General features: G+C 38.7%; 4 protein-coding genes across 4 annotated transcripts; 2 read left to right on the top strand and 2 right to left on the bottom strand.

Annotated features, from left to right (window-relative positions):
• Nucleotides 1-708: 708 nt before the first annotated feature.
• Nucleotides 709-1,620, top strand: LOC137132844 (olfactory receptor 6N2-like). Its single transcript, XM_067515853.1, has one exon. The coding sequence runs from the start codon at nucleotides 709-711 to the stop codon at nucleotides 1,618-1,620; it is 912 nt and encodes a 303-aa protein (XP_067371954.1).
• Nucleotides 1,621-7,692: 6,072 nt separating this feature from the next.
• On the bottom strand, nucleotides 7,693-8,625 carry LOC137132843 (olfactory receptor 6K3-like). Its single transcript, XM_067515852.1, has one exon. It carries the CDS (start codon nucleotides 8,623-8,625, stop codon nucleotides 7,693-7,695), a length of 933 nt encoding a protein of 310 aa, XP_067371953.1.
• A 2,444-nt stretch (nucleotides 8,626-11,069) lies between these two features.
• LOC137132842 (olfactory receptor 10J5-like) lies at nucleotides 11,070-12,014 on the bottom strand. The gene has a single exon (XM_067515850.1). The coding sequence runs from the start codon at nucleotides 12,012-12,014 to the stop codon at nucleotides 11,070-11,072; it is 945 nt and encodes a 314-aa protein (XP_067371951.1).
• Nucleotides 12,015-21,551: 9,537 nt separating this feature from the next.
• On the top strand, nucleotides 21,552-22,877 carry LOC137132841 (olfactory receptor 51L1-like). The gene is made up of 2 exons (XM_067515849.1): nucleotides 21,552-22,452; nucleotides 22,777-22,877. Exons 1-2 carry the CDS (start codon nucleotides 21,552-21,554, stop codon nucleotides 22,875-22,877), a joined length of 1,002 nt encoding a protein of 333 aa, XP_067371950.1.

Raw genomic sequence — 22,877 nt, 5'->3', positions numbered from 1 at the left:
TTGCATTGATAGTGTGTGTGTCCAAATTCAAAAGTGTTTTCTCTTAGAAGCAGTTTTTAGAAAGGTGACTTTTTTTGTATTAGGGATGAATGCATTAGGATTTTAAAGAACCTCTTCAGGGTTAAGTTTGTGAGTCATTAATGGAAAAGTGGCCTCCCCATCCCTGAAACTGATCTGATGCAGTACCCAAGAACTGTGGTTCCATTCACTCTGTGACCTTGGCGATCTATTGCAACCCTAATGAGAAGTCAATGAGGGATTACAGCAACTACCAAATGTAACTGCTGAAAGTCATTTGCTACTGGCTCTATGATGTCTTTCATGTGCCATAGTTGTCAATTGTCAAAGTTATTGATATGCATGGCCACAAAAGAAAGATTTCCTACTATAAGGCTTTGGTGTTGTGTTCATCAGGCCTTGGCTTTGCGTCTCCTCAAAGCTCTGCAGAGTTTCATGAAGTTGTTTGCATGTTAGTAATTCTTGGAAAAGTCTAATGAGCTCCATAGAGGTTCAAAGAAACTAATAAAAATTCATTTCACAGCAATGAATAGTTCACTTTCTCAATTCTCAAGATGAACATACTCTTAACACACTCATCCTGTGGGTAAAAGTCAGGGACATGTAAATCAACTGTTCTCTTCGTAGATGTTACCTTTATCTCACCTTTTCTTTTAATATCATCTCCCTCTTTTATACATATAGTTAATAATGAATGATGAATTTAATGTAACGTATATAACTATTGGTGGCCATGTGGATGTGGACAAATACGGGTATCTTTATTTTGTGGTTTTATTTACAGTATATGTTCTAATAATCTGCACTAATTCAACCATTGTGTATCTGATCTGCACTCACAAAAGCCTCCATGAGCCTATGTACATTTTCATTGCAGCTTTGTTAACCAACTCTGTTTTTTTGAGCACCGTTATCTACCCAAAGCTTTTAGTTGACTTTTTATCTGAAAAACAGATCATATCATATTCAGCTTGTCTCTTTCAGTTTCATATATTTTACTCTTTAGGTGGTTCAGAGTTCTTACTGTTGGCAGCCATGGCCTATGACAGGTATGTGTCTATATGTAAACCTCTGCAATATCAGACTATTATGAGGCAAACAACTGTCATTATTTTCTTAGTTTTGTCTTGGCTTGTGCCTGCCTCACAGGTTGCAGTACCAGCTCTACTGAGTGCTAATCAAAAACTCTGTAGTTTTACACTAAAAGCGATTTTTTGTAACAATACAGTTTACAAACTTCACTGCTCTGTCTCAAGAGCACAAATCATTCATGATATGGTTATTTTGGTAAATGTTGCACTCGTGCCTGTGCTTTTCATACTTTTTACATACACCAGGATACTTATAATATCCTATCGAAGTTGTAGAGATGTGAGAAAAAAAGCTGCACAGACCTGTTTACCTCATCTGATCGTTTTAATTAACTTCTCCTGTTTGTGTGCATATGACGTTATCACAGTTCAACTGGAATCTGATTTTACAAAGATTGAACGTTTAATTATGACATTGCAAATAGTGATGTATCATCCTCTCTTTAATCCTATCATGTATGGATTAAAAATGAAAGAAATTTCTAAACACCTAAAGAAGTTATTCTTCTGACAGAAATCAGAATGTGTTATATCACTGTATTTGCTTTCAGGTATCTGTGCCTATAAGCTGTATGTCAAATAATGTAGTTCAAACTAAATTAATAAATTAATCATGGTACAGTAGAACCTTATTACAAGTAATGCCTTGTATTGTCATGGAGTGTGCATTTTAGGCTTATAATGGTCATTGAAGATTTTAACTGTGTTTTTGTTTCTCATTTTAAAACACAAACTTTAAAAAGCCAATAGTAACATTTTTGTTTGTTTTTTATAGTCCCAAATCAATAAGCAGCTCTTCATGGGAATTTTGTATTCATTTTATATTAAATCCAAAGTGAAGCACAGTTATTTCTATCAATTAATTATTAGATTAAAGGGAGTCAAATGTTTCCACGCAGCATGCAACTGCAGTACACAGAGAGAAAACCTGTAACTCACTGTAACATGATGTTACAACTTCCAAGTCACATATTTTTATGGATTACCAAAATCCATAATCTGGTTTTAGATTTTTGAAAAAGTTTTTAAGCCCAACATTTCTCACAATTCCTAGCTTGTCTCCTGCTATTCTCTCACCACATGCCGTGGACATTTCTGCCTTTCTCAATCCCCTGACCATCCCTGTCTTCCAAGAGTTACAGTACCAGTTCCCTGCCATACTGTCCTGGTCAGTTTGTGCCAGTTTTGCTGTGATATCATGTTCTTGTCACCTTGACGCTTTTATCTGTACAGTATGTCTGCCCACACGCCTTCTTATTATCCCTGGTTGTGTTTAAAGTTAAATCACTGCCTCTGACTGCCAGCATGTAGACATAGCCCTTCCTCTCTGTGCTCTATACAGCTGTAACACACCCAGCAGAAACTCACTGGTACAGCCTGCCATTTATTAGCATTAGCATTGGACCCCCAGCAGAAAAGAATTATTTGATCTCCGCCCTTCCAGCCTTCAACCAAGAGGTATTCCTGTATCCCCGTCATGTCAGCAACTGTCAGACACTCAGAGCTTTATGATAGATTGGTTTGACAGATGATACAGTACTTTTTACAGTAAAAGCATATGAGATCCCACTTTTTTAACAGCACTTAAAGTTTTCTGAAAGCACAGAAAATGTTCTCTGTCTCAGTAGCAACCCTAATACTGTGCTGGCAAACAGCAGGTACCTGGCCAATACTGTCACTAAAAGAAAGGTTTGTGGTAGTATTGTTTTACGGTACTTTTTAATTAAAAAACGCAGGCACTAGTGAGAATTCAGACAGATCCTTCTACATGTATTGAACTGCAGTGTTGGTCTGCTGTTTGGCTGCTTTAAGGTGGTCTGATCAGGGCATTAGATACATTAGAGCTGCCCTTAAAAAGCTTTCATTAGTAACTCAGTCTTTACTTGTCTTGAGAAAGGACAGTTATTCTCCAAGATACAGCCAAGAAATTGGAGATTTCTTTAAAATGTCCAGAAAAATGCTGATCAAATAAGGACAGAATATGCACTGGAAGACCCCAGTTCACATCACTACATCAAGGCAAGTACTTACAATTGCCGTCCTTTACAAACAGAAGCCTTACTGCTCCTGAATTGGCTGCATCCTTGAAAACAGTGTATCCAATAAAACAGTGTATATGTTGACAGTAAATGCATCAACACTATATTTAATTCAGTATAAAATATTTATTTTATTATAAAATGCAAATGATACCTTAATTGAAACTTACATATTAGATTAGATCATTCTATCTTTGTTAACAGGTTATGGACAGCAAGTTTATAAAGTTGCTGTAGTCACACCCCAGCTTAACAAATCTTGACCAAAGGGGTTTAGCCAATTCTAGATTGAGACCCAATCTCCCTTTTATTTCTAAAGTTGTTGAAAAAGTAGTTGAAAAGCAATTATGTGACCACCTGCCTAGGAATTTGCTTGAAAACTACCAGTCACGATTTATAGTACAAGATTTCAAAGCAGAGACTTGTACATGCCTTGAGATTAACGGAACCGTACTAGGCGGGTTTAAATCTATCAAATAGAATCCAAGTTTCTTCATTTTAACTATGAATCTTTCAAGCACAAACGTCAGTTAAGGAGTTCCACAGGGTTCTGTACTAGTGGGGCGGCTGTAGCTCAATTGGTAAGGCAGTCGTCCACTGACCACAGCGTCTTTTGTTCGGTCCCCAGTCCCGGCTATATGTTGAAGTGTCTCTGGGCAAGGCGCTGAACCCCTAACAGCCCTTTCAACCATAGCAATTTCTACTGTTGGAGGATTTATTTACCCTCACCCACTCATCAATAACCCTCTATTTTATCCCCAGAATCCATGATTTCCCCTGAATGCTTTGACTTATATATTTAAAACTCAGCTTCGACTATTAACACATTTTCCTTTTGAATGTGTTAAATGGATGTGTTGTTTGTTTTGAAACAGTTGCCATTTTTAATGTTGTAATGATATAAGATATTAGAAACTGAACAGTCTACAATCAAACTCCAAATGTTTTTTTGACAACCTACGCACAACCATAATAGTTGCATCAAAAGTGGCACTAGAGTAAAAGTCAGGGGAGGTCTGAGAACCAAGCTCATTAGGGCTCACCTCTGTGGACCGTGAATGTCCGTAGAGAAATCCTTGGAAAATGCATCCAGTAGGTGTTGAGCCATCCCTGGAGCATAGCCGTTACATGGTTGACAATAAAGTACAATACATACAGCCTGGCCTAATGTGGACATGTGTGTGTGTGATGGGGGTGGGGTGGGGGTTGTGCCATGTTGATGAGGAGAGGATAGTGGCAGAAGCTCACTATGGCCTTTGTCCATGGGGACCAAAGAGGATGAAGTAAGAATGAAGTAAGACAACAGGTGTCATGGGATCAAGCCAGTCTGCCAAGAAATGATCATCTTTGAAACAACAAAACAAATGCTGCTGGGATTAGTCATCATTAACTAAACAAGAATGTCTCTATACCATAATGCAGAAACTTTAAACTGACAAGTGCTTCAATTGTTTTGTGTTGTCCAGCTACAAAAACATGATTTCATCTTTTTATCATCAAATTGATTCACAGCACTAAACTGTGACATTAGTTGAACTATCATATTGGACATGATGCAAAAAACACTGCAACTTTATTTTACTAACATTTATCCTAAATCACGAACATGTTCTTCAGTTGCCTAAACATGCTGTGTTGTGCTTTGCAAATCCAACTGAATCATATCACCTATTGCTTTGCTTATATTGTGCCTTTATCCAAAGCAATTGGCAATGTTGCTTCTCATTCATCCATTCACACACACAGACCCATCTTTGGATTTAATGTCTTGGCCAAGGACACTGTAACACGTAGCCAGGAGGGACTGGGAGTTGATGATTGCTTTACTAACTGCTGCAGCCCCCCCTGCTTAATAAATAAATGTCACTGACAAAAGAGACAATTTCAATTTCATGTTGGAAGTTTCACACTATAGCCATGTGGTGTTTCAGATATTTATGTAAAGTTGTTTCTCAGAATATCGCCAAAGAAAGAACTTGTGTGACAATCTGCATGATTTCGGTGCGTGATCAGTGGACAAAGGACACACATTATAGAAAAGTTTTAAGCTGTGGGAAACAGTGTTTTATTTACAGCACATCGGAGTCATGCATATATAAAAAAGTCTCCTGATAGAAACGTTATCAACACATCCGATGATTTGGGGCACAGCAGCATGCTTTACTCACATAATACAGACACTGCAATTCAATTCAATTCAATTCAATTCAATTCAATTCAATTCAATTCAATTCAATTCAATTCAATTCAATTCAATTCAATTCAATTCAATTCAATTCAATTCAATTCAATTCAATTCAATTCAATTCAATTCAATTCAATTCAGCTTTATTTATATTGGGCCAATTCACAACAAAGTCATATAAATAATAAATAATGCCAAAACTCCCTTTAAAGGAAGAAACCTCCAGCAGAACCAGGCTGAGGGTGGGCGGCCATCTGCCTTGACCGGTTGGGGTGAGTGGAAAGGGGAGAGAGAAAAGAACCGAGCAACAAAAAGCAACAACAAAACAATGGGCAGGTTGGTAGGACCAGTAGCTGCACACTGGAAAACACAAAGCTTCAGCGGCAGGAGAGAACAGGAGAAGCAAAGGAGGGGGGGGATCCCCCAGCAGTCTAAGCCTGTAGCACCATAACTATAACTAACTATATGCTTTATTAAAGAGGGATGTTTTAAGCCTAGACTTAAAAGTAGAGAGGGTGTCTGCTTCCTGAATCTGAACTGGGAGCTGGTTCCACAAGAGAGGAGCTTGATAGCTAAAGGCTCTACCTCCCATTCTACCTTTGGAAATTCTGGGAACCACAAGTAGGCCTGCATTCTGAGAACGAAGTGGTCTACTGGGATGATATGGTGCTATGAGGTCTTCTATATATGATGGAGCCTGACCATTCAGAGCTTTATATGTAAGAAGCAGGGTTTTAAATTCTATTCTAAATTTAATGGGAAGCCAATGGAGAGAATCTAGTGAAGGTGAAATATGATCTCTCTTGCTAGTTCCAGTCAGCACTCTTGCTGCAGCATTTTGGATTAATTGCAGGCTCTTTAGTTACTGGGGCATCCTGAAAGTAGGGAATTACAGTAGTCCAACCTAGAGGTAACAAATGCATGGACCAGTTTTTCAGCATCACTTTGAGACAGGATGCTCCTAATTTTGGCAATGTTCCGTAGGTGGAAGAAGCCTGTTCTAGAGATTTATTGATGTGCTTGAAGGCCTCACCTTACTCCTCTGGTTATAATATAAAGGCTTTTTCTTTGTCCATGTGATCAGTTAAAATGTTAACCAAGTTTTAAAAATTAGATTTAGGGCTTTTGGGCTACTTTCCCAGAGCATGGTGATGCAGCCAGTTTGTGGTCGACTTGCATCATGTTTTCCTGACCATGCAAACAGTTTGCTGACTGAAATAGTTGGGAACTTATGTGAGAACTTGGCAAAACAGCTTCACCTTCCCAGTAACGTTTGTTTATGTAAAATTATTTGAACTAATGATTGGAAACAGTTTAGAAATAGCTGCAAGAGACAAACATGGCTACCATCTTCTTTGTCTGATCTGTAAGACACCACCATAAGACACCAGCTATAATCAGTCATACTGACTAATGGGAAGTTAAGAGGCCTCGAGCACAACAGAATAAAGAGATATTTCAGAACTTTTGCAACCACTGAATTATGAGAAATTTGAGAAATTTGAGCCTGTATTGATGTCCGAAAACCCAAACGTACTAATCAAGTTCCTCTTCTCTGATTGGTCAGTAGAGTGAGCCTCGTTCAAAATGCTTTTAGAAGTGAATAACTCTTCACTTCACCCACTCTGTGCCACCACGTTCGTGTTTAGATAAAGATAAGCATACATCTATTTAAAAAGCATGTGACAATTCTTGTACACTCTGACTTGAAGCAAAATATTAACACTGACATTCAAAAATGTGGTTATGTGAATATGAGTTTGCCACTGAATTTTAGTTTGAGCCATAAGTTGGATCATACAACCAGATTTCCTCTCTACAACATCACAACATCAGAAATATTAGACCTTACTTCTGAATATGCAACTCTACTCCTCACATAAGCATTAGTCTCTTGTTTACTACAGCACTGTCCTGCTGACAGGGCTCCCACCATTAAACCCCTCCAGATGTTACAGAGCTCTTCTACAGCCTTCTATACACTAACACAAAACTATTTTTCTTATCTGTCCAATCTTGCACAATTTGCATTTCATCAAATTGAAACACTGGGCTTTAATATCTTCCCCCTGACTTTTTGCTTTCTTTGGACATCACTTACAAGTCACTTTGGAATAAAACATCTGCAGAACGACAAAATATAAAAACCCTCTAAAGGTGGAATATTGGTAAAATAAATGTCATGGAGGAGAAATGATTTTAAGCCTGCATTTATTCTGAATGAGAAGGATTCTTATTTGTCTAATATGAGGAAACAGATTATCTGACAAGTACAGACAGATATGAATTAAGCTAAAAGAACTTTATGTGAATAAAACATTTTAACTACTGTTATAGTTTGTGCTTGTGGTTCACTGAATTACATGGAGAGAACAATTTTATGTATTAGAAACCCAGAAATCGCTCCTCTGATCTGAGGCAGCTTCAGGCCATAAACTAGAGGGTTAGTGATGGGAGGGATGATCAGAAACTCCAGAGATAGAACAACAATGACAAATGGGTTCACTTCCTTATAAAGACTCAGTGAAACTTCACAGAACAATGAGATGCAATAATTCACAAACGTCACTATGTGGGGCAGGCAGGTTTGTAAGGCCTTTCCTCTGAATTCAGAGGAACTTTTTCTGCACACAAGCAGAATACGCAGGTAGTTGTACAGGACAAAGAGCAGGGGGATAAAGATTGTTGTCACAGCAAGAAAATGTCCTGTCACACTGAGCATTATCTCCACACAGGAGAGTTGAATTATAGTCCAACTCGTGCAAAAAGTCCTGTGCAGTTTATTTCCACACAAAGGTAAATGACTGACTAGATAGAAGAAGTGGCCTAACATACAAACAGGATACAGCACAGTAAAAATCAAAAGAAATAAAACCAACTTAGATGTCATTTTACTGTGATAATGTAAAGGCTGACAAATGGCAACAAGCCTGTCATAGGCCATGACAGTGAGAAGAGTCAACTCATGTCCTGCATACGTGTAAATAACATATATTTGTAAGAAACAAGACGGACGTGAGATGAAGTGAGTGTCAGACAGTATGTCCATCAGGAACCTGGGGAAGAAGCCGGCTGAGCCGTACAGAGAGTTTAAACACAGACAGCAGATGAAAATATACATGGGCTGATGCAGAGACTTGTCCAGGCAGACTGTCAGAATAATGACAACATTAGCAGAGATTATAGTCATGTAGATCAGCAGACACAGACTGAAGAAAAGTGATCTGAGGGAACCATAGTCTGAGAATAAGGTGAACTCAAAGTAGGAGGGAGTCACACTGTTGTTGTTCATGTCTGTACAACAGCACAGCTGGATGAAAAAAAGTGAGAGTGATGGAGAAATGAAAGATGAGTGAAAAAAGTTGAGTTAAATTCAAAAATCCAACCTGCATTTAGTCAAGTAAAACAACATAAGATTAATTGAATGAATAAAATGATGAATAAAAAGCTAAACATTTAATGTTTTAAAAAAAGACATCACACAATTTGTAAAAAATCTGAATAATATGATAAATACTCCCAAACATTAAGTATATGGCAGGTATGAACTGCAACCGCTACATACTCTTTTCGCAACTGACACACTCTTCGTGTTTTCACCCACAGAATCACTGAACCAAGAAGAAATCAGTCACTAAAAGCCAACATCACTTGTGTGTTGTGAGGCAGCTGTAAAGAACCACAGACTGTACATCAGACAAACAGACAGAGAAAGAATTAGAAAGTAGACACAGTGTCTGATCATGAAAATGACACATTAGAGACTTGCAGCATCTTCCCCTGAACAAAATAAACTGAAACAGCTGCTCAACTTTTATCCTGTTTAGTTGTTACACTGAGAGCAGTTCCATGTGCACACAGGTCCACAAGGCACAAAACTACAGAGAGTGTTCAGCCCCCTACCAACAAAGCAACAGGTCAGTGACATCCAGCCATTTCTAAAGTTTAACCATTTCATGGTTAGAGCTGCCCAAATGCATATTAATATTTAATGTATAATCACATTAAACACATGTACTTTTATTTATTTATAGTTTTCCACTTCTTCCACATGGGGACGTGACAATGTTCATGTAACTGACTCAGCTACACACTAGCATTCCAAAGTTGACCAGCATAGATCAGCCAGCTAAAAAAACTACATGGAGAGGAAACTTTTAAGACTTACGACCACCAAGATTATTACCTTCATTGGTTTGTGTCATTAAGTGTGAAGGCAGCTGCTACATGTCTTTTCACCAGTAGATGTAGCAGCCTTGTAATGTGACTTAAAGCAAGACGAGTTACTGCAGTGTGAAAACTTTAGAGTTTAAGAAGAAGTTATTTTTCTAAATCGTCTTCATGGAGCATGTGAAACACAAGACGGGGTTTTAGAAGAATGTTCCAACTGTTGTGCTTCCCTCATGTACTTAAGTGAAGACACACAAATTATTGTCATACGTTCTTATTATCACATATTTTGCCACTAAACTTATACTTTTCCCTTTTTTGTTAGAATTACATCAGCACCAGTGTCCATGTCCCAGCTCTCCAGACTGTATGTTCCAGCTCTTTCCATAGTTTTCCATTCAGATCCGGGCTGACAGTAGGCCCATTCAGAAAAATTTAATGTTTAGTTCTTAGTTATTTCCTAATGCTTTAAGCTGTGTGTTTTGGTGATTAATCTGATAGAGAACATTAATCTGTAACTGAGACTAAGCTTTCTGTCAATAGGCTGTATGTGCCATCCATCCATCATCAACACAGAGAGACACAAACATTCACACCTACACACAATTTTGAAGTCACCATTTAACCCACACAAGCACAGCGGGAATATGCAATCATCACACAAAAAGGCCTCACTTTGCTGGGGTCGGCAACCTTTTAGATTTTAGGCGGCAGTGTCAACCGCTCCACCACTGTGCTGCCCAGACTGTATGTTTCACTTCAGAGTTCTGGCAAGTTTAAATAAAAGAATTCTAGTTATTTTTTTAGTGGATCAGACATATGGCCAATAGTGTGATCGGACACTGATTTACCTTGTATCACTTTCTAAAATTTCCTTGGCTCTTTTTTAACATTCACACCATCACACTATGCTGGCAGGGAGGTTGGCTAAAGTGCCACAGACCTCACACTTCTTAAAAATATTTGCAACCTCAGTCACAGGTAGATCACTTTTGGGGTTGGTCTTATAGCCTCTACCTTTAACATGCTTGTCTAAAAATGTCTTTCTCTGCTCCTTGTTCATGTGGTGAACACAATGCCAAAGATACCAGTGACTTCTCTCTCCACTTTCAATAGGCTGCTATGATTAAATGAAATCACGTCATATGATTTGATATCATGTGAACAATATAACAAACACATAAATCCTATTCTCAAACTACATTCAGCTAAATTCAGTCCAAAACAAAAAGGCCAATCAACCAGAAAAGCAGCTCATAGTAGGATTTATTTCACATAAGATGATTACAGTCCATTATTACACACAACAGTTCTGCAATTCAAATATGACTTAAGTATGTTACATTTGTTCCATCTTGATGAACCATGAGTTTGACCATGCTTACACTGTTAATTATTAATATTATATTATATTAATTATAATATAATGTGGAGTAGGGGAATTTAACACAGTATACTTTGTGAACTATATGATCAAACAAAATAAGTTATGATATTCCAACACATTATATGACTGTCAGAGAATAATGCTCCTTAAATCTTTCATGTGTTTTTTGGGTTTTTGAATTATGTGGGACAAAGTATTGTGTGTGTCCTTAGAAACCCAGAAATCGCTCCTCTGATCTGAGGCAGCTTCAGGCCATAAACTAGAGGGTTAGTGATGGGAGGAATGATCAGAAACTCCAGAGACAGAACAACAATGACAAGTGGATTTACTTCATCAACTTTATATTGATTAAGTAGAACATCAATAAATACTGAGAAGCAATAATTGACGAAAGTCACCATGTGGGGCAGGCAGGTCTGTAACGCTTTTCCTCTGAATTCAGACAAACTTTTCCTACAAACAATCAGAATACGCAGGTAGGTGTACAGGACAAAGAACAGGGGGATAAAGATTGTTGTCACAGCAATGACTTGGCCTGTTATGCTGTTACCAGGTATCTCCACACAGGAAAGCTGAACTACAGACCAACTGGTGCAAAAAATCCTGTGCAGTTTATATCCACACAAGGGTAAATTACTTGACTGATACATAAAGTAGGCTAACATACAAAGAGGATACAGCACAGATAAAATCAAGAGAAATAAAACTGTTCTAAGTGTCATTTTACTGTGATAGTGTAAAGGCTGACAAATAGCAACTAATCTGTCATAGGCCATGACAGTGAGAACATTTACCTCATGTGTTTTGTATGTGTGAATAACATACATCTGAATGAAGCAGAACGGACGTGAGATGAAGTGAGTGTCAGACAGTAAGTCCATCAGGAACCTGGGGAAGAAGCCGGCTGAGCCGTACAGAGAGTTTAAACACAGACAGCAGATGAAAATATACATGGGCTGATGCAGAGACTTGTCCAGACAGACTGTCAGAATAATGACAACATTAGCAGAGATTATAGTCATGTAGATCAGCAGACACAGACTGAAGAAGACATATTTGAGGGAACCATAGTCTGAGAATAAGGTGAACTCAAAGTAGGAGGGAGTCACACTGTTGTTGTTCATGTCTGTACAACAGCACAGCTGGAAGAAGAAAAGTGAGAGTGATGAGAGATACGAGATAAGATGTAAAGGTTTTTAAGTAAAAATTATGAAATACTTGTTTAATTAAGTTAAATGATGAACCTGAATTCATGCATTTTCAACATTTCCTAACATAAGTATTCTATGTGCTGTTTTGAATTGTTTAGTAAATGTATATTAGAACTTATGCTAATATATAACATGAAGGCTCAAATACATAAATGCAGACTTTTAAGCTATAACACAGCAACTAAACACTTGAACTAGTGTCAGTGAGTTTAAACAGCATCATTTGTCTCTCTGATAGCTGTAAGAACTGCTTATGACTAAACAAATATAGAAAATACATACAGCATCCTCTCCTGATCCAACCTACACTGAAGCAGCTGCTCAAATTTTATTCCATTTTGCTGTTTCACTGAGAGCAGTCACGTGCACACACAGGTCCACAAGCAACAAAAGATACTGGATGTCTGGATGTCCAGCCCCCTACAAACTCACTAATGACTGAAAACTGATTTACACCAAACCAGCTCAGAAGCCAATTCAGTGTTAGTACTTTTTTATACTTTATTTAAATTATAACGAGAGAAAAGTTCAGTCTCAACAAATATTAAACTCCTGATGAGCTCGACACAGTAAGTATCAATATAAAAAGCTAAATTCTTACTCTTGTAGAATTTCATATGTAACCATTCCATTCCTATCCCTCCTTCACAAACTATGCACACAGTTTACAATATTAAATGGCAAAACAGATGCTTTGTTCAGGCCATTTTGTGATTGGAACCATGTCATGGTTTGGTCAGTTACTGAACAAAATAAAATGCTCTGGGTTATTAAGAAAAGCAAATCATCTGGGAGCAAAGTCAAAAACCTCAAAGTATCTGAAATAAAACATACAAACAGAAAGTCCTAATTGTGTGCTACCACTGTAAGAAAAGATGATGAGTCAGAGGATTAAGACGCTTCAGGCAACTGGACAAAGTTGATGCCCTGGTTTATTCCAAAACCTTTCTGTTCTATTCACAGAAAAAATGCTCAGATTGCTTGTCTGGCCTGAGCAAAACCCAACAGGAAGGTTGCTCTAAAACAGAAAAGCAAAAGGTCGACACAAGTTCAAAATAGGGAAGACTAAGGCTTGATCTGCATGACCTAAGAAAAAGAGATGCTGAAGGTTAGAATTAAATCAATATGACAAGTTCAGTTGTTACTCTACTGCAAAATGCTTGTCTAGGTCATTTGTGTGCACTGCCATTTTACATCCACATACAAACTATCAAAGCCTTGGGATTCAAGTGTCAAATACTCCCCTGCACCTGGAATAACATATCCTGTGTGATTGGAAGATGCCACAGACTGACCCCCAGCTTCGTCCTGTTTTATACTTTCAATTCGATGCCACAAGGACCCGAACGCCTTCCTTAGGAGACCCGATAAGAGAGGGAATGGATGACAAGGCATCCAGCTTTATTCAATGCCAAGGAGTTATCAAGGCATCTGTCCCCAGTGGACCTAGTGGGTTATACATCAATGGGTAGAGGGGGCAATAAGTGGCACACGTCTGCCTTTGCACAGGTCGCAGGTTCTTATCTGCTTAACTATCTGTGGGTTGGGTATCTTTGATTGATGCAAATCTGCTTGTACATTCTGATGGTGCCTATAAGAACAGCTGCAATACACTCTGGTGTTCCCACTGATTGTCTGGGCCAGGTTCACTGCCACCATCTTCCGGAGGTTTATATGGCACCCTTGCTGTGCAGGATCCCTGTGATCTTAAAAGAACTGGCCTGCTGTTAAGGTGAAGAACTGGTAGAATGGTCAGACTGGAATATTTATACCTTGTCTGACAGCAAGCAGAATGTTTGACATACAAACCAACAGTAGCATGAAGATGTATAGCAGGACTTACAGCATGATCCCAGCAGCTGTAGCAAAAAGGCCTAACATCCTCTGTGACTGTATCATTGACACTAAGCTGCTCACAAAATCGTTGTACTCAAATACTTGAATGATCTGTCTGGGACCAGAAAGCTTTCTTTTGTTTTCTGATGTAATCCCAGTGAAACCAGTTTTGTCATTGGATCCTCTGAATGGCTCAGAACCTAACGCTAACCTCAACTCTGAAGCAGGAATCACTAAATGGAGGCCTGAGGGTCAGTTGTGGAATTTCCTTCAGGCCCACAATGGACCACGTGATTGACCCGCCTATCAGTATGTCGGGAAGTGCATTAAGTCCTCTGGCAAGGGGCGACTGTGGTGCAGGAAGGTAGAGCGGTTGTCCACCAATCTCACAGTTGTTGGTTCAGTCCCCACGTCCTCCAGTCACATGTCGAAGTGTCCTTGAGCAAGACACTGAACCCCAACTTAGTTGCTCCCAGTGACCAGCTGCATAGCAGCTCCCCCATTGGTTTATGAGTGTGTGTGATTGTGAATTGGTGAATAAGAAGCAGTGTAAAGTGATTTAAGTGCCAGTAGGTAGAAAAGTGCTGTGTAAGTGCAGAACATTTACCATTAGTTAAGAAAATCTCTTTATGACCCTGATTTGTCAGAGCCAAAAATCTTGGCAGATATCAGATAATGACACAGATATCTATGGGTAGCAGGAACATGTAGGTAGTGAGCACCAGAGAATAAAGCAATCTGTAAGATGTTGCAGGAGACCAGAAGTCATGTGGAGATCGTCATACATATGCTACAAAAGATGCTAATGTTGCTGCTTGCAATCACAGTACATTAATGTTAGCAGTCCTGGATAATGAGCCATCTCCTACACTGTTGCTGATGTTCTATTTTTTGTCATGAAATGTACACAACACATGAAACAACATTCCTTTAGGGTAATGTTGTTCCCTTAATTCAGGCGAAATACGGGGAGAGAAGGGCTGAGAAACCAACACGCTGCTCTCACCATCAATCACGTGTATTTAATAAGATTTGAAGCAATGCAAACATAAGTCATGCATTTTATGAAGTTTAAACATCAGTCAAAATCCACGTCGGACTCCACAGCCCGACCTCGTGTTCCTGTGTAGCTAGCTTGCACATGTTTAGCCAGGAACTTCCACACATTAAACTTACGGAAAATGAACATGTACCTAACTCATTCATATCTAGTACGATATGTATCTGCACTGTAGTCTCTGTCTCACTGACTGGACAGTCAGGACAGATGATGAGCAAAGCATAAACACACAAGAGAAAGAAAAACACATCCTGAAACTAGGATAGTCTGACAGATAGAACACTACGATAGAAGCAAAACTTCTGCATTTACCTGTTACAGTAACCATGTTTTTTATTGGCCACTTAACAAAGCAATCGTGAAATTTGTTTATAAGGTGGTTACACTACACGTAAATATTTAAGCATGAAATAATGGAGGAATAAAAACAGGGGAAAGAGCAACGTTTGCATCCTCTTCAATACCATTTCAGTGTGAAGGACTATGACCTTTTGCACCCAGCTGTACCAACACATTTAAGCTCAGTAACTACTTTAATCATTTCATCCCTGATGAGGATCTCCACATCCACAGACACCTCTGAGATGACTTTGGAAAGATGTTGATAGTTGCAGACACTGAGAGCTGTCCTCAGAATTCTGTCTTCTCTTTAAGTTGTCTCGTTCCACTGAGTTGTTGCTTTCACAGACAACGCTGACTGTCCAGATGCAGGACAATGAAAAGGCCCATTGGAGTCTCTAACAGAAAGCTTTCTAAACGATTGCACACAGCTGGGAATATAATCAGTCACATAATATATGTTTTTAATTCCTACCAAAAAAAACATTTAGGCAAAACCCTAAATCGTTCCAGAAAAATGCACAAACAGATCCATCTCCACTGTTACTATCAGCAATATAATCGTTTTATTTCTCATGAAGGTTTTTGCAATATATTACTACACATAGAACATGGTGACACATGGAAGCAAAGATCATATACAATGGAAATTAAGCTTGTTTGGCAGCATATTATTATTTTGATATGAGTAATTAAGATGCATTTTAGTCAGTTTGTCGTCCTTTATATTTAGCAGCGGCGTCAATTTAATGAAAGCATTGTAAAGGGACTTTTAACAAGTGGATTTATTTATTTCATATAAATTTGGTGTTTCTGATTATGAAGGATGCACCACTTTGTGAATGTGTACAAACCCAGAAATCACTCCTCTGATCTGAGGCAGATTCAGGCCATAAACTAGAGGATTAGTCATGGGGGGAATAACCAAAAACTCCAGAGATACAGCAACAATAACAAAGGTATTTACTTCATCCATCTTATATTGTGTCAGTGACGCTTCAATAAATGCTGAAATGCAAAAGTTGATGAATGTAACTATATGAGGCAAACACGTTTGTAACGCCTTTCCTCTGAATTCAGAGGAACTTCTCCTACACACAATAAGAATACATAGGTAAGTGTACAGGACAAAAATCAAGGGGATGAAGGTTGAGAACACACCAAGGATCAGGCCTGCTGTGTTAATCACAGTTGTGTCTACACAGGAAAGCTGCACTATGGACCAGTTGGTGCAGAAAATCCTGTGCAGTTTATAACCACACAAAGGAAAAGAGCTGGATAGATAAAAGCCAAAGAAGTAGGAAAAAACACAAACAGGATACAACAAAACAAAAATCAAAAGATACAGCACCTTCCTAAATGTCATTTTACTATGATAGTGTAAAGGCTGACAAATAGCAACAAACCTGTCATAGGCCATGACAGTGAGAATATTCACATCATGAGCTTTATAAGTGTGAATAACATATAACTGAGTGAAGCAGAACGGATGTGAGATGAAGTGAGTGTCAGACAGTATGTCTATCAGGAACCTGGGGAAGAAGCCGGCTGAGCCGTACAGAGAGTTTAAACACAGACAGCAGATGAAAATATACATGGGCTGATGCAGAGACTTGTCCAGACAGACTGTCAGAATAATGACAACATTAGCAGAGATTATAGTCATGTAGATCAGCAGAAACAGACTGAAGAAGACATATTTGAGGGAACCATAGTCTGAAAACACTGTGAACTCGAAATAGTCAGTCAGACTGTTGTTGCTGTTCATGTCTGTACAGCAGTACAGTTGCAAGAAGAAAAGTGAGAGATGGAGAATTTGTGACATAATAAGTAAAATCTTAAAATCATACATAGGTTCCAACAAAGTGAGCCTGCATTCTGTTATTCATCATAACCTGAAAAGACGTCATTAAACATCCAAATTCTTCCTTCTATTTTCCACAAATGGCAAAATTCTCCTCCACTCTGAGAGAATCACAAAAGGGAGGAAATCACTCACTGAAAGTCAACATTACTTGTGTGAAATTTAGCAAACATTAAAAACAGTTGCAGGAAAGAGCAGCAGCATCTTCCCGTGATCTGAGCAAATGGAGGCAAATGGTCTTATCCTGTTTCCTTGTCACAGTGAGAGCAGTCACGAGCACACACAACCCAGATGGACCAAAAAAAAGAATGAAAAAAATAGGGACATTAACACAGGAGTGGACACAATGTCATAGATGGCAATGACTTAAAAATTTATACCTCAACCGTTTGAGTTTGAGGTCTGCTCAAACCGAGTCATAATGGGTTCTGGCTGAAATCTCTCACTATGAAATGGAACAGCTACACATCATCAGAGCCAAATGAATGGCCTTCTTTGCTGAGGAGTCCCAAGTAAATCATGGAAATACCTTTGTAACATATTATATATATAATGTTGTTAGTGGTTCTGCCCCACAGGTAGGATATGAGTTAGAAGAGAAGGAGAAATTCTGGAGTGAGTTAGATGAAGTGATGCAGAGCAATCCCAGAGTGGTGATTGGTGCAGATTTCGATGGAGATGTAGGTGAAGGGAACAGAGGTGAGGAAGATGAAGAGGACAAAGGCAAAGCAGAGGACGAAGTGGTGGAAGTTAAAAAAGGAAGAATGTTGTGTAGCTTTCAGGGAGAAGCTGAGACAGACTCTGGATGGTCAATTCAATTCAATTTTCACAACAAAGTCATCTCAAGGCACTTTACAGAATAAAGTCAAGACTATAAAGATGTACAGAGAGAACCCAACTATTCCCCCTTGAAAAACCCCTAGGCAACAGTGGAGAAGGAAAAACTCCCTTTAACCGGAAAAACCTCCAGGAGAACCAGGCTCAGGGTGGGCGGCCATCTGCCTTGAGCATTTTGGGTGAGTGGAAAGTGAAGAGAGAAAAGAAAAGAGCAACAAAACATCAGGCAGGTTGGTTGGAACAGTAGCTGCACACTGAAAACACACCAGTGGACACCTACATGGACTAGTTTTTCGGCATCAGTTTGAAACAGGATGCTCCTAATTTTGGCAATGTTCCGTAGTTGGAAGAAGGCTGTTCTAGAGATTTGTTTTATATGTGAGGTAAAGGACAAATCCTGATCTAACATAACTCCAAGGTTCCTTGCAGTAGTACTGGAGGCCAGACTTATGCCATCTAGGGTAACAATATGGTTGGACATCATATCTCTGAGATTTTTGGGCCCAAATACTATGACTTCAGTTTTGTCTGAGTTTAAAAGTAAAAAATTGTGGGACATCCAGGCCTTTATTTCTTGTAGGCTTGAAGCTTTATTACTGATTATTTTCATCTGGTTCCATAGATAAATATAGCTGGGTATCATCAGCATAACAGTGGAAATTTATGGAGCATTCTAATAATGTTGCCTAAAGGAGACATATATAAAGTAAAAAGTATTGGTCCTAACACAGAGCCTTGTGGATCTCCAAAGCTAACCTTTGTGTGCATGGAGGATTCATCATTAACATGAACAAATTGAAATCTATCAGATAGATAAGATTTAAACCAACCTAGTGCAGTTCCTGTAATTCCATTTTCATGTTCCAGTCTCTGTAATAAAATGTTATGATCAATGGTATCAAATGCAGCACTAAGATTTAACAGAACAAGTATAGAGATGAGTCCAGTATCTGAGGCCATGAGAAGATCGTTGGTGACTTTTACCAGTGCTGTTTCTGTACTATGATGAACTCTAAATCCTGACTGAAAGTCTTCATACAAATTATTCCTATGAAGGTGATCACATAATTGTTTTGCGACTACTTTTTCAATTATTTTAGAAATAAAGGGGAGATTAGATATTGGTCTGTAATTGGCTAAAACACCTGGGTCAATACAGGGTTTTTTAAGTAGTGGTTTAATTACAGCTACCTTATAGGCCTGTGGTACATAGCCTGTTTCTAAAGATAGATTGATGATATCTAATATGAACGTATCTATTAAGGGTAAAGCTTCCTTGAGCAGCTTAGTTGGAATAGAGTCTAGCAGACAGGTTGTTGGTTTAGATGAGGTAATAATTGAAGTTAGCTCATAGAGATCTATGGGTAAAAAGCAGGGATTGGGGCCTTATCGATGATTCTAGCACCATTGTACATGAGCTATTTGTAATGTTTGGGGGGAGGATCTCAAGGCCTGTGGCTACCCTAAGTGGGCCTTGAACAAAACAGCATCCAGCAGTAGGATTACAGATAGAGTATCAGAGTGAGAGGAAAATCCTGGTGCTTCCGTCTTGTAGCGCGTCCAACCCACCAGTGAATTTCTTGCCCTATAAGACAGCATTCCTTGAATCAGTAAAGACAGCTGTTGGGTCTGTGCTCTGTGTTCACACACTTGCAGTGGCACATGGACTGACGTTCATAAATACAGAGTGCTGTCTACAACACTGTCCATAACCACCAGCTGGCAAAATTAAAGTTCATTGAAACAGTTTTTAAAAAAAGCAGCCCGATCATGACCTGTTAGGTGTAGATACTCACCTGGTCACAACTCAGAGCAACAACTTCTACAATGTCCATGACTATGGCCTCTCCTGGGATGCATGAGAAGCTATTCCTAAAGTAGGAAAAGATGAAAAGAAAAGTGGTGATAAAGATGTCAGTGATAAAGATGACAGTGTTGAATGTTGAATTGAATCAGTGCACAAAAAGAGATCTTGGTGTTAACAATGCCAGAGCCATTTGTAACTTTTTACCAGACATATTCTTGAAGAAGCCGTGAACCATCTGGGATCTGTGACAGTGGAGTGGTCAGAAATAGCTGCTTTGTTTACAGTTTGTATGTTCGTGGTTCTGGGTTTTTCACTTTTAAAGATAGATCTAATTCTTTTCAATCTCTCAAATGTAATTTTTTAGATTTACAACAGTTTTGCGAGTTACTATTGTTGGGCTGAGTTCTGATTTGACTTAAAAAGCACATGTCCATCAGTGAAGTCAAATGTTGCGTGGCTTCATTTTCTTTTAGTTGTGGTTTGTGCATGTTGCTGCTCACATTAAAGCAGCAGAAGAAAGTAAATGTCACCACTGCTTCAGTCAGTACAGGGTAGACGCTTGAACTTCAAGAAGCTGATGATTTTTTATTGTTTGGTGTATGCTTTTATTATACCCATCTAATACTTGAAACAGACATTTTGTTTTTTGATGTTGGTTTTCTTTTGTTCTTGTTTTCTACCTTCCATGAAAATATGTGGTGATGGCCTGATTCTTCTCTGTTTTCACTTCACTCAGACTACACATTATGGATACCTTAGAAATCCTGTCTTTACTCTGCCTCTCTGTAAATATATAACTATAATCACTGTCATTATTTTGACAGACTCCAAGGCAAAATCTCTGTATATTTGCATCTGCTGTGTGTCTCTAAGCTCTCTTCAAAGCTCAGCCAGCTTCTTCCCCAGATTCTTGATGGACATACAGCTTCTTGTCATTCAAATCAGATATATGTTATTGACACATACATATCTTCTGAACTGACTATTCTCAGTGTCATGGCCTATGACAGATTTGTTTGTCAGCATTTCCACTATTACAAAAAAATAATGTTTACGATGGTGATTCAACTTTGGATGTTAGCGATATATATTTCCATACATGATTATTCACAGTTATAAAACACACAGGTGGGTAACACGTGTTTAATGTGACCAACATGTAGTCCCACTCTTCACGTCCCTTTGGATCCTGTGTACACGTGACCATTCTTAGTGAAACGGCAGAACAGGATATATGTTCACAGCCCCACTGTGGGATAGACTGGGAGAAGCTGCATGTTTCTCAGATCTCACCCAGTACAATCTAATGAACTGACTGATGTCAACAACTTAGGCTGTTTGGAGACAGAATTTAATTTTTATGACTGGTTGGCTGATACATGTCCAGGTTTTATACCATCTATACAGTAACATTTTTTTTATGTGTTTTATTGTAGTCTGAACACTCATTTCTTTCTGGAGTATTAAGATTTAAATTAAAAGCTTAATATTTTTTAAGAAAGATTAAGACTATTTACACTGAAATACTGTTAAGTTTATGAAAATATCAGGTTGGATGTAGTACATGTAGAATAAGCACCTGCTGCAACTTTTATTCATACAGTGTTATTGTGAGTTGTGTTATGGACACATTTCCTTTTCATCAATTATTTACTATTTCTCTCTTTAACTATTGCTCTTTTTTTCCAGCTCGGATTCTCTGGAGACATGAACAACAACAGCCTGAGTCCTTTCTACTTTCAGCTAACATTATTCTCAAACTATGGTTCCCTCAAATATGTCTTCTTCAGTCTGTGTCTGCTGATCTACATGACTATAATCTCTGCTAATGTTGTCATTATTCTGACAGTCTGCCTGGACAAGTCTCTGCATCAGCCCATGTATATTTTCATCTGCTGTCTGTGTTTAAACTCTCTGTACGGCTCAGCCGGCTTCTTCCCCAGGTTCCTGATGGACATACTGTCTGACACTCACTTCATCTCACGTACATTCTGCTTCATTCAGATCTATGTTATATACACATACACATCGTATGAACTGACTATTCTCAGCATCATGGCCTATGATAGATTTGTTGCCATTTGTCGTCCTCTACACTATCACAGTAAAATGACATTGAGGATGGTGGTTAAGCTGTGGATTTTTGCAGTGATGTACCCTGCATGTGCCTGTGGTTTTGGTCTCTATCTCACAGTTCGTTTACCTCTCTGTGGGCACAAGCTGCACAGACTTTTCTGCTCTAACTGGCCTGTGGTTCGACTCTCCTGTGTCGACACAACTGTGAACAACATTGTAACTCTGTTTGTTCTAATAGCAACCTTATTTATCCCCCTGTTCTTTGTCCTGTACACCTACCTGCGTATTCTGCTTGTTTGCAGGAAAAGCTCCTCTGAATTCCGAGGAAAGGTCTTACAAACCTGCCTGCCCCACATAGTGACTTTTGTGACGTATTCATTCTCTGTTTTTTGTGAGTTGTCTTTAACTCGATTTGAGACTGATACCTTGAATCCTGTCATCACAGGTGTGTTATCTTTTGAGTATCTGGTCATTCCTCCTATCAACAACCCTCTAATTTATGGACTAAACCTGCACCAGATCAGAGGAGCAAGTAAAAGATTTTTGAATATCTGCAAAATGAGTGCTGCTGCTAAAATTAAAAACTTGTGTTGTGCAGTTAGCAAACAATAAAGTTATTGCGTTTGCCTTAGGGATCGAATGTTAACAAGAATATACGTTTGGAATAAATTTAATGTATTTCTCCAAAGATTCTGTTTTTGGTATTTTGAGAGGGTGGAGCATATTTAACTCATGACTCTTCAGGCTAAAAGCAAATCTTAGAAAATGTCAGTGTGTAAATTAGGCTAAATGGTTTGCACTGTAGTTCTGTTTAGTGTATTGGTACCCAGTGAGCCCTGCACTTCTTTTTATTTAGCCATTTACCCAACACTGATTGGGGAGCTGCCCTGCAATTTGCCCGACTTACTGACAGCAAGAGCCAGGAATGGAACCACCACTCCAATTAGTGGATCCTAG

Source organism: Channa argus, chromosome 9 (genome assembly GCF_033026475.1).
Source record: "Channa argus isolate prfri chromosome 9, Channa argus male v1.0, whole genome shotgun sequence".
NCBI lineage: Eukaryota > Metazoa > Chordata > Actinopteri > Anabantiformes > Channidae > Channa > Channa argus.
This window is presented reverse-complemented; position numbering and strand designations above follow the sequence as displayed.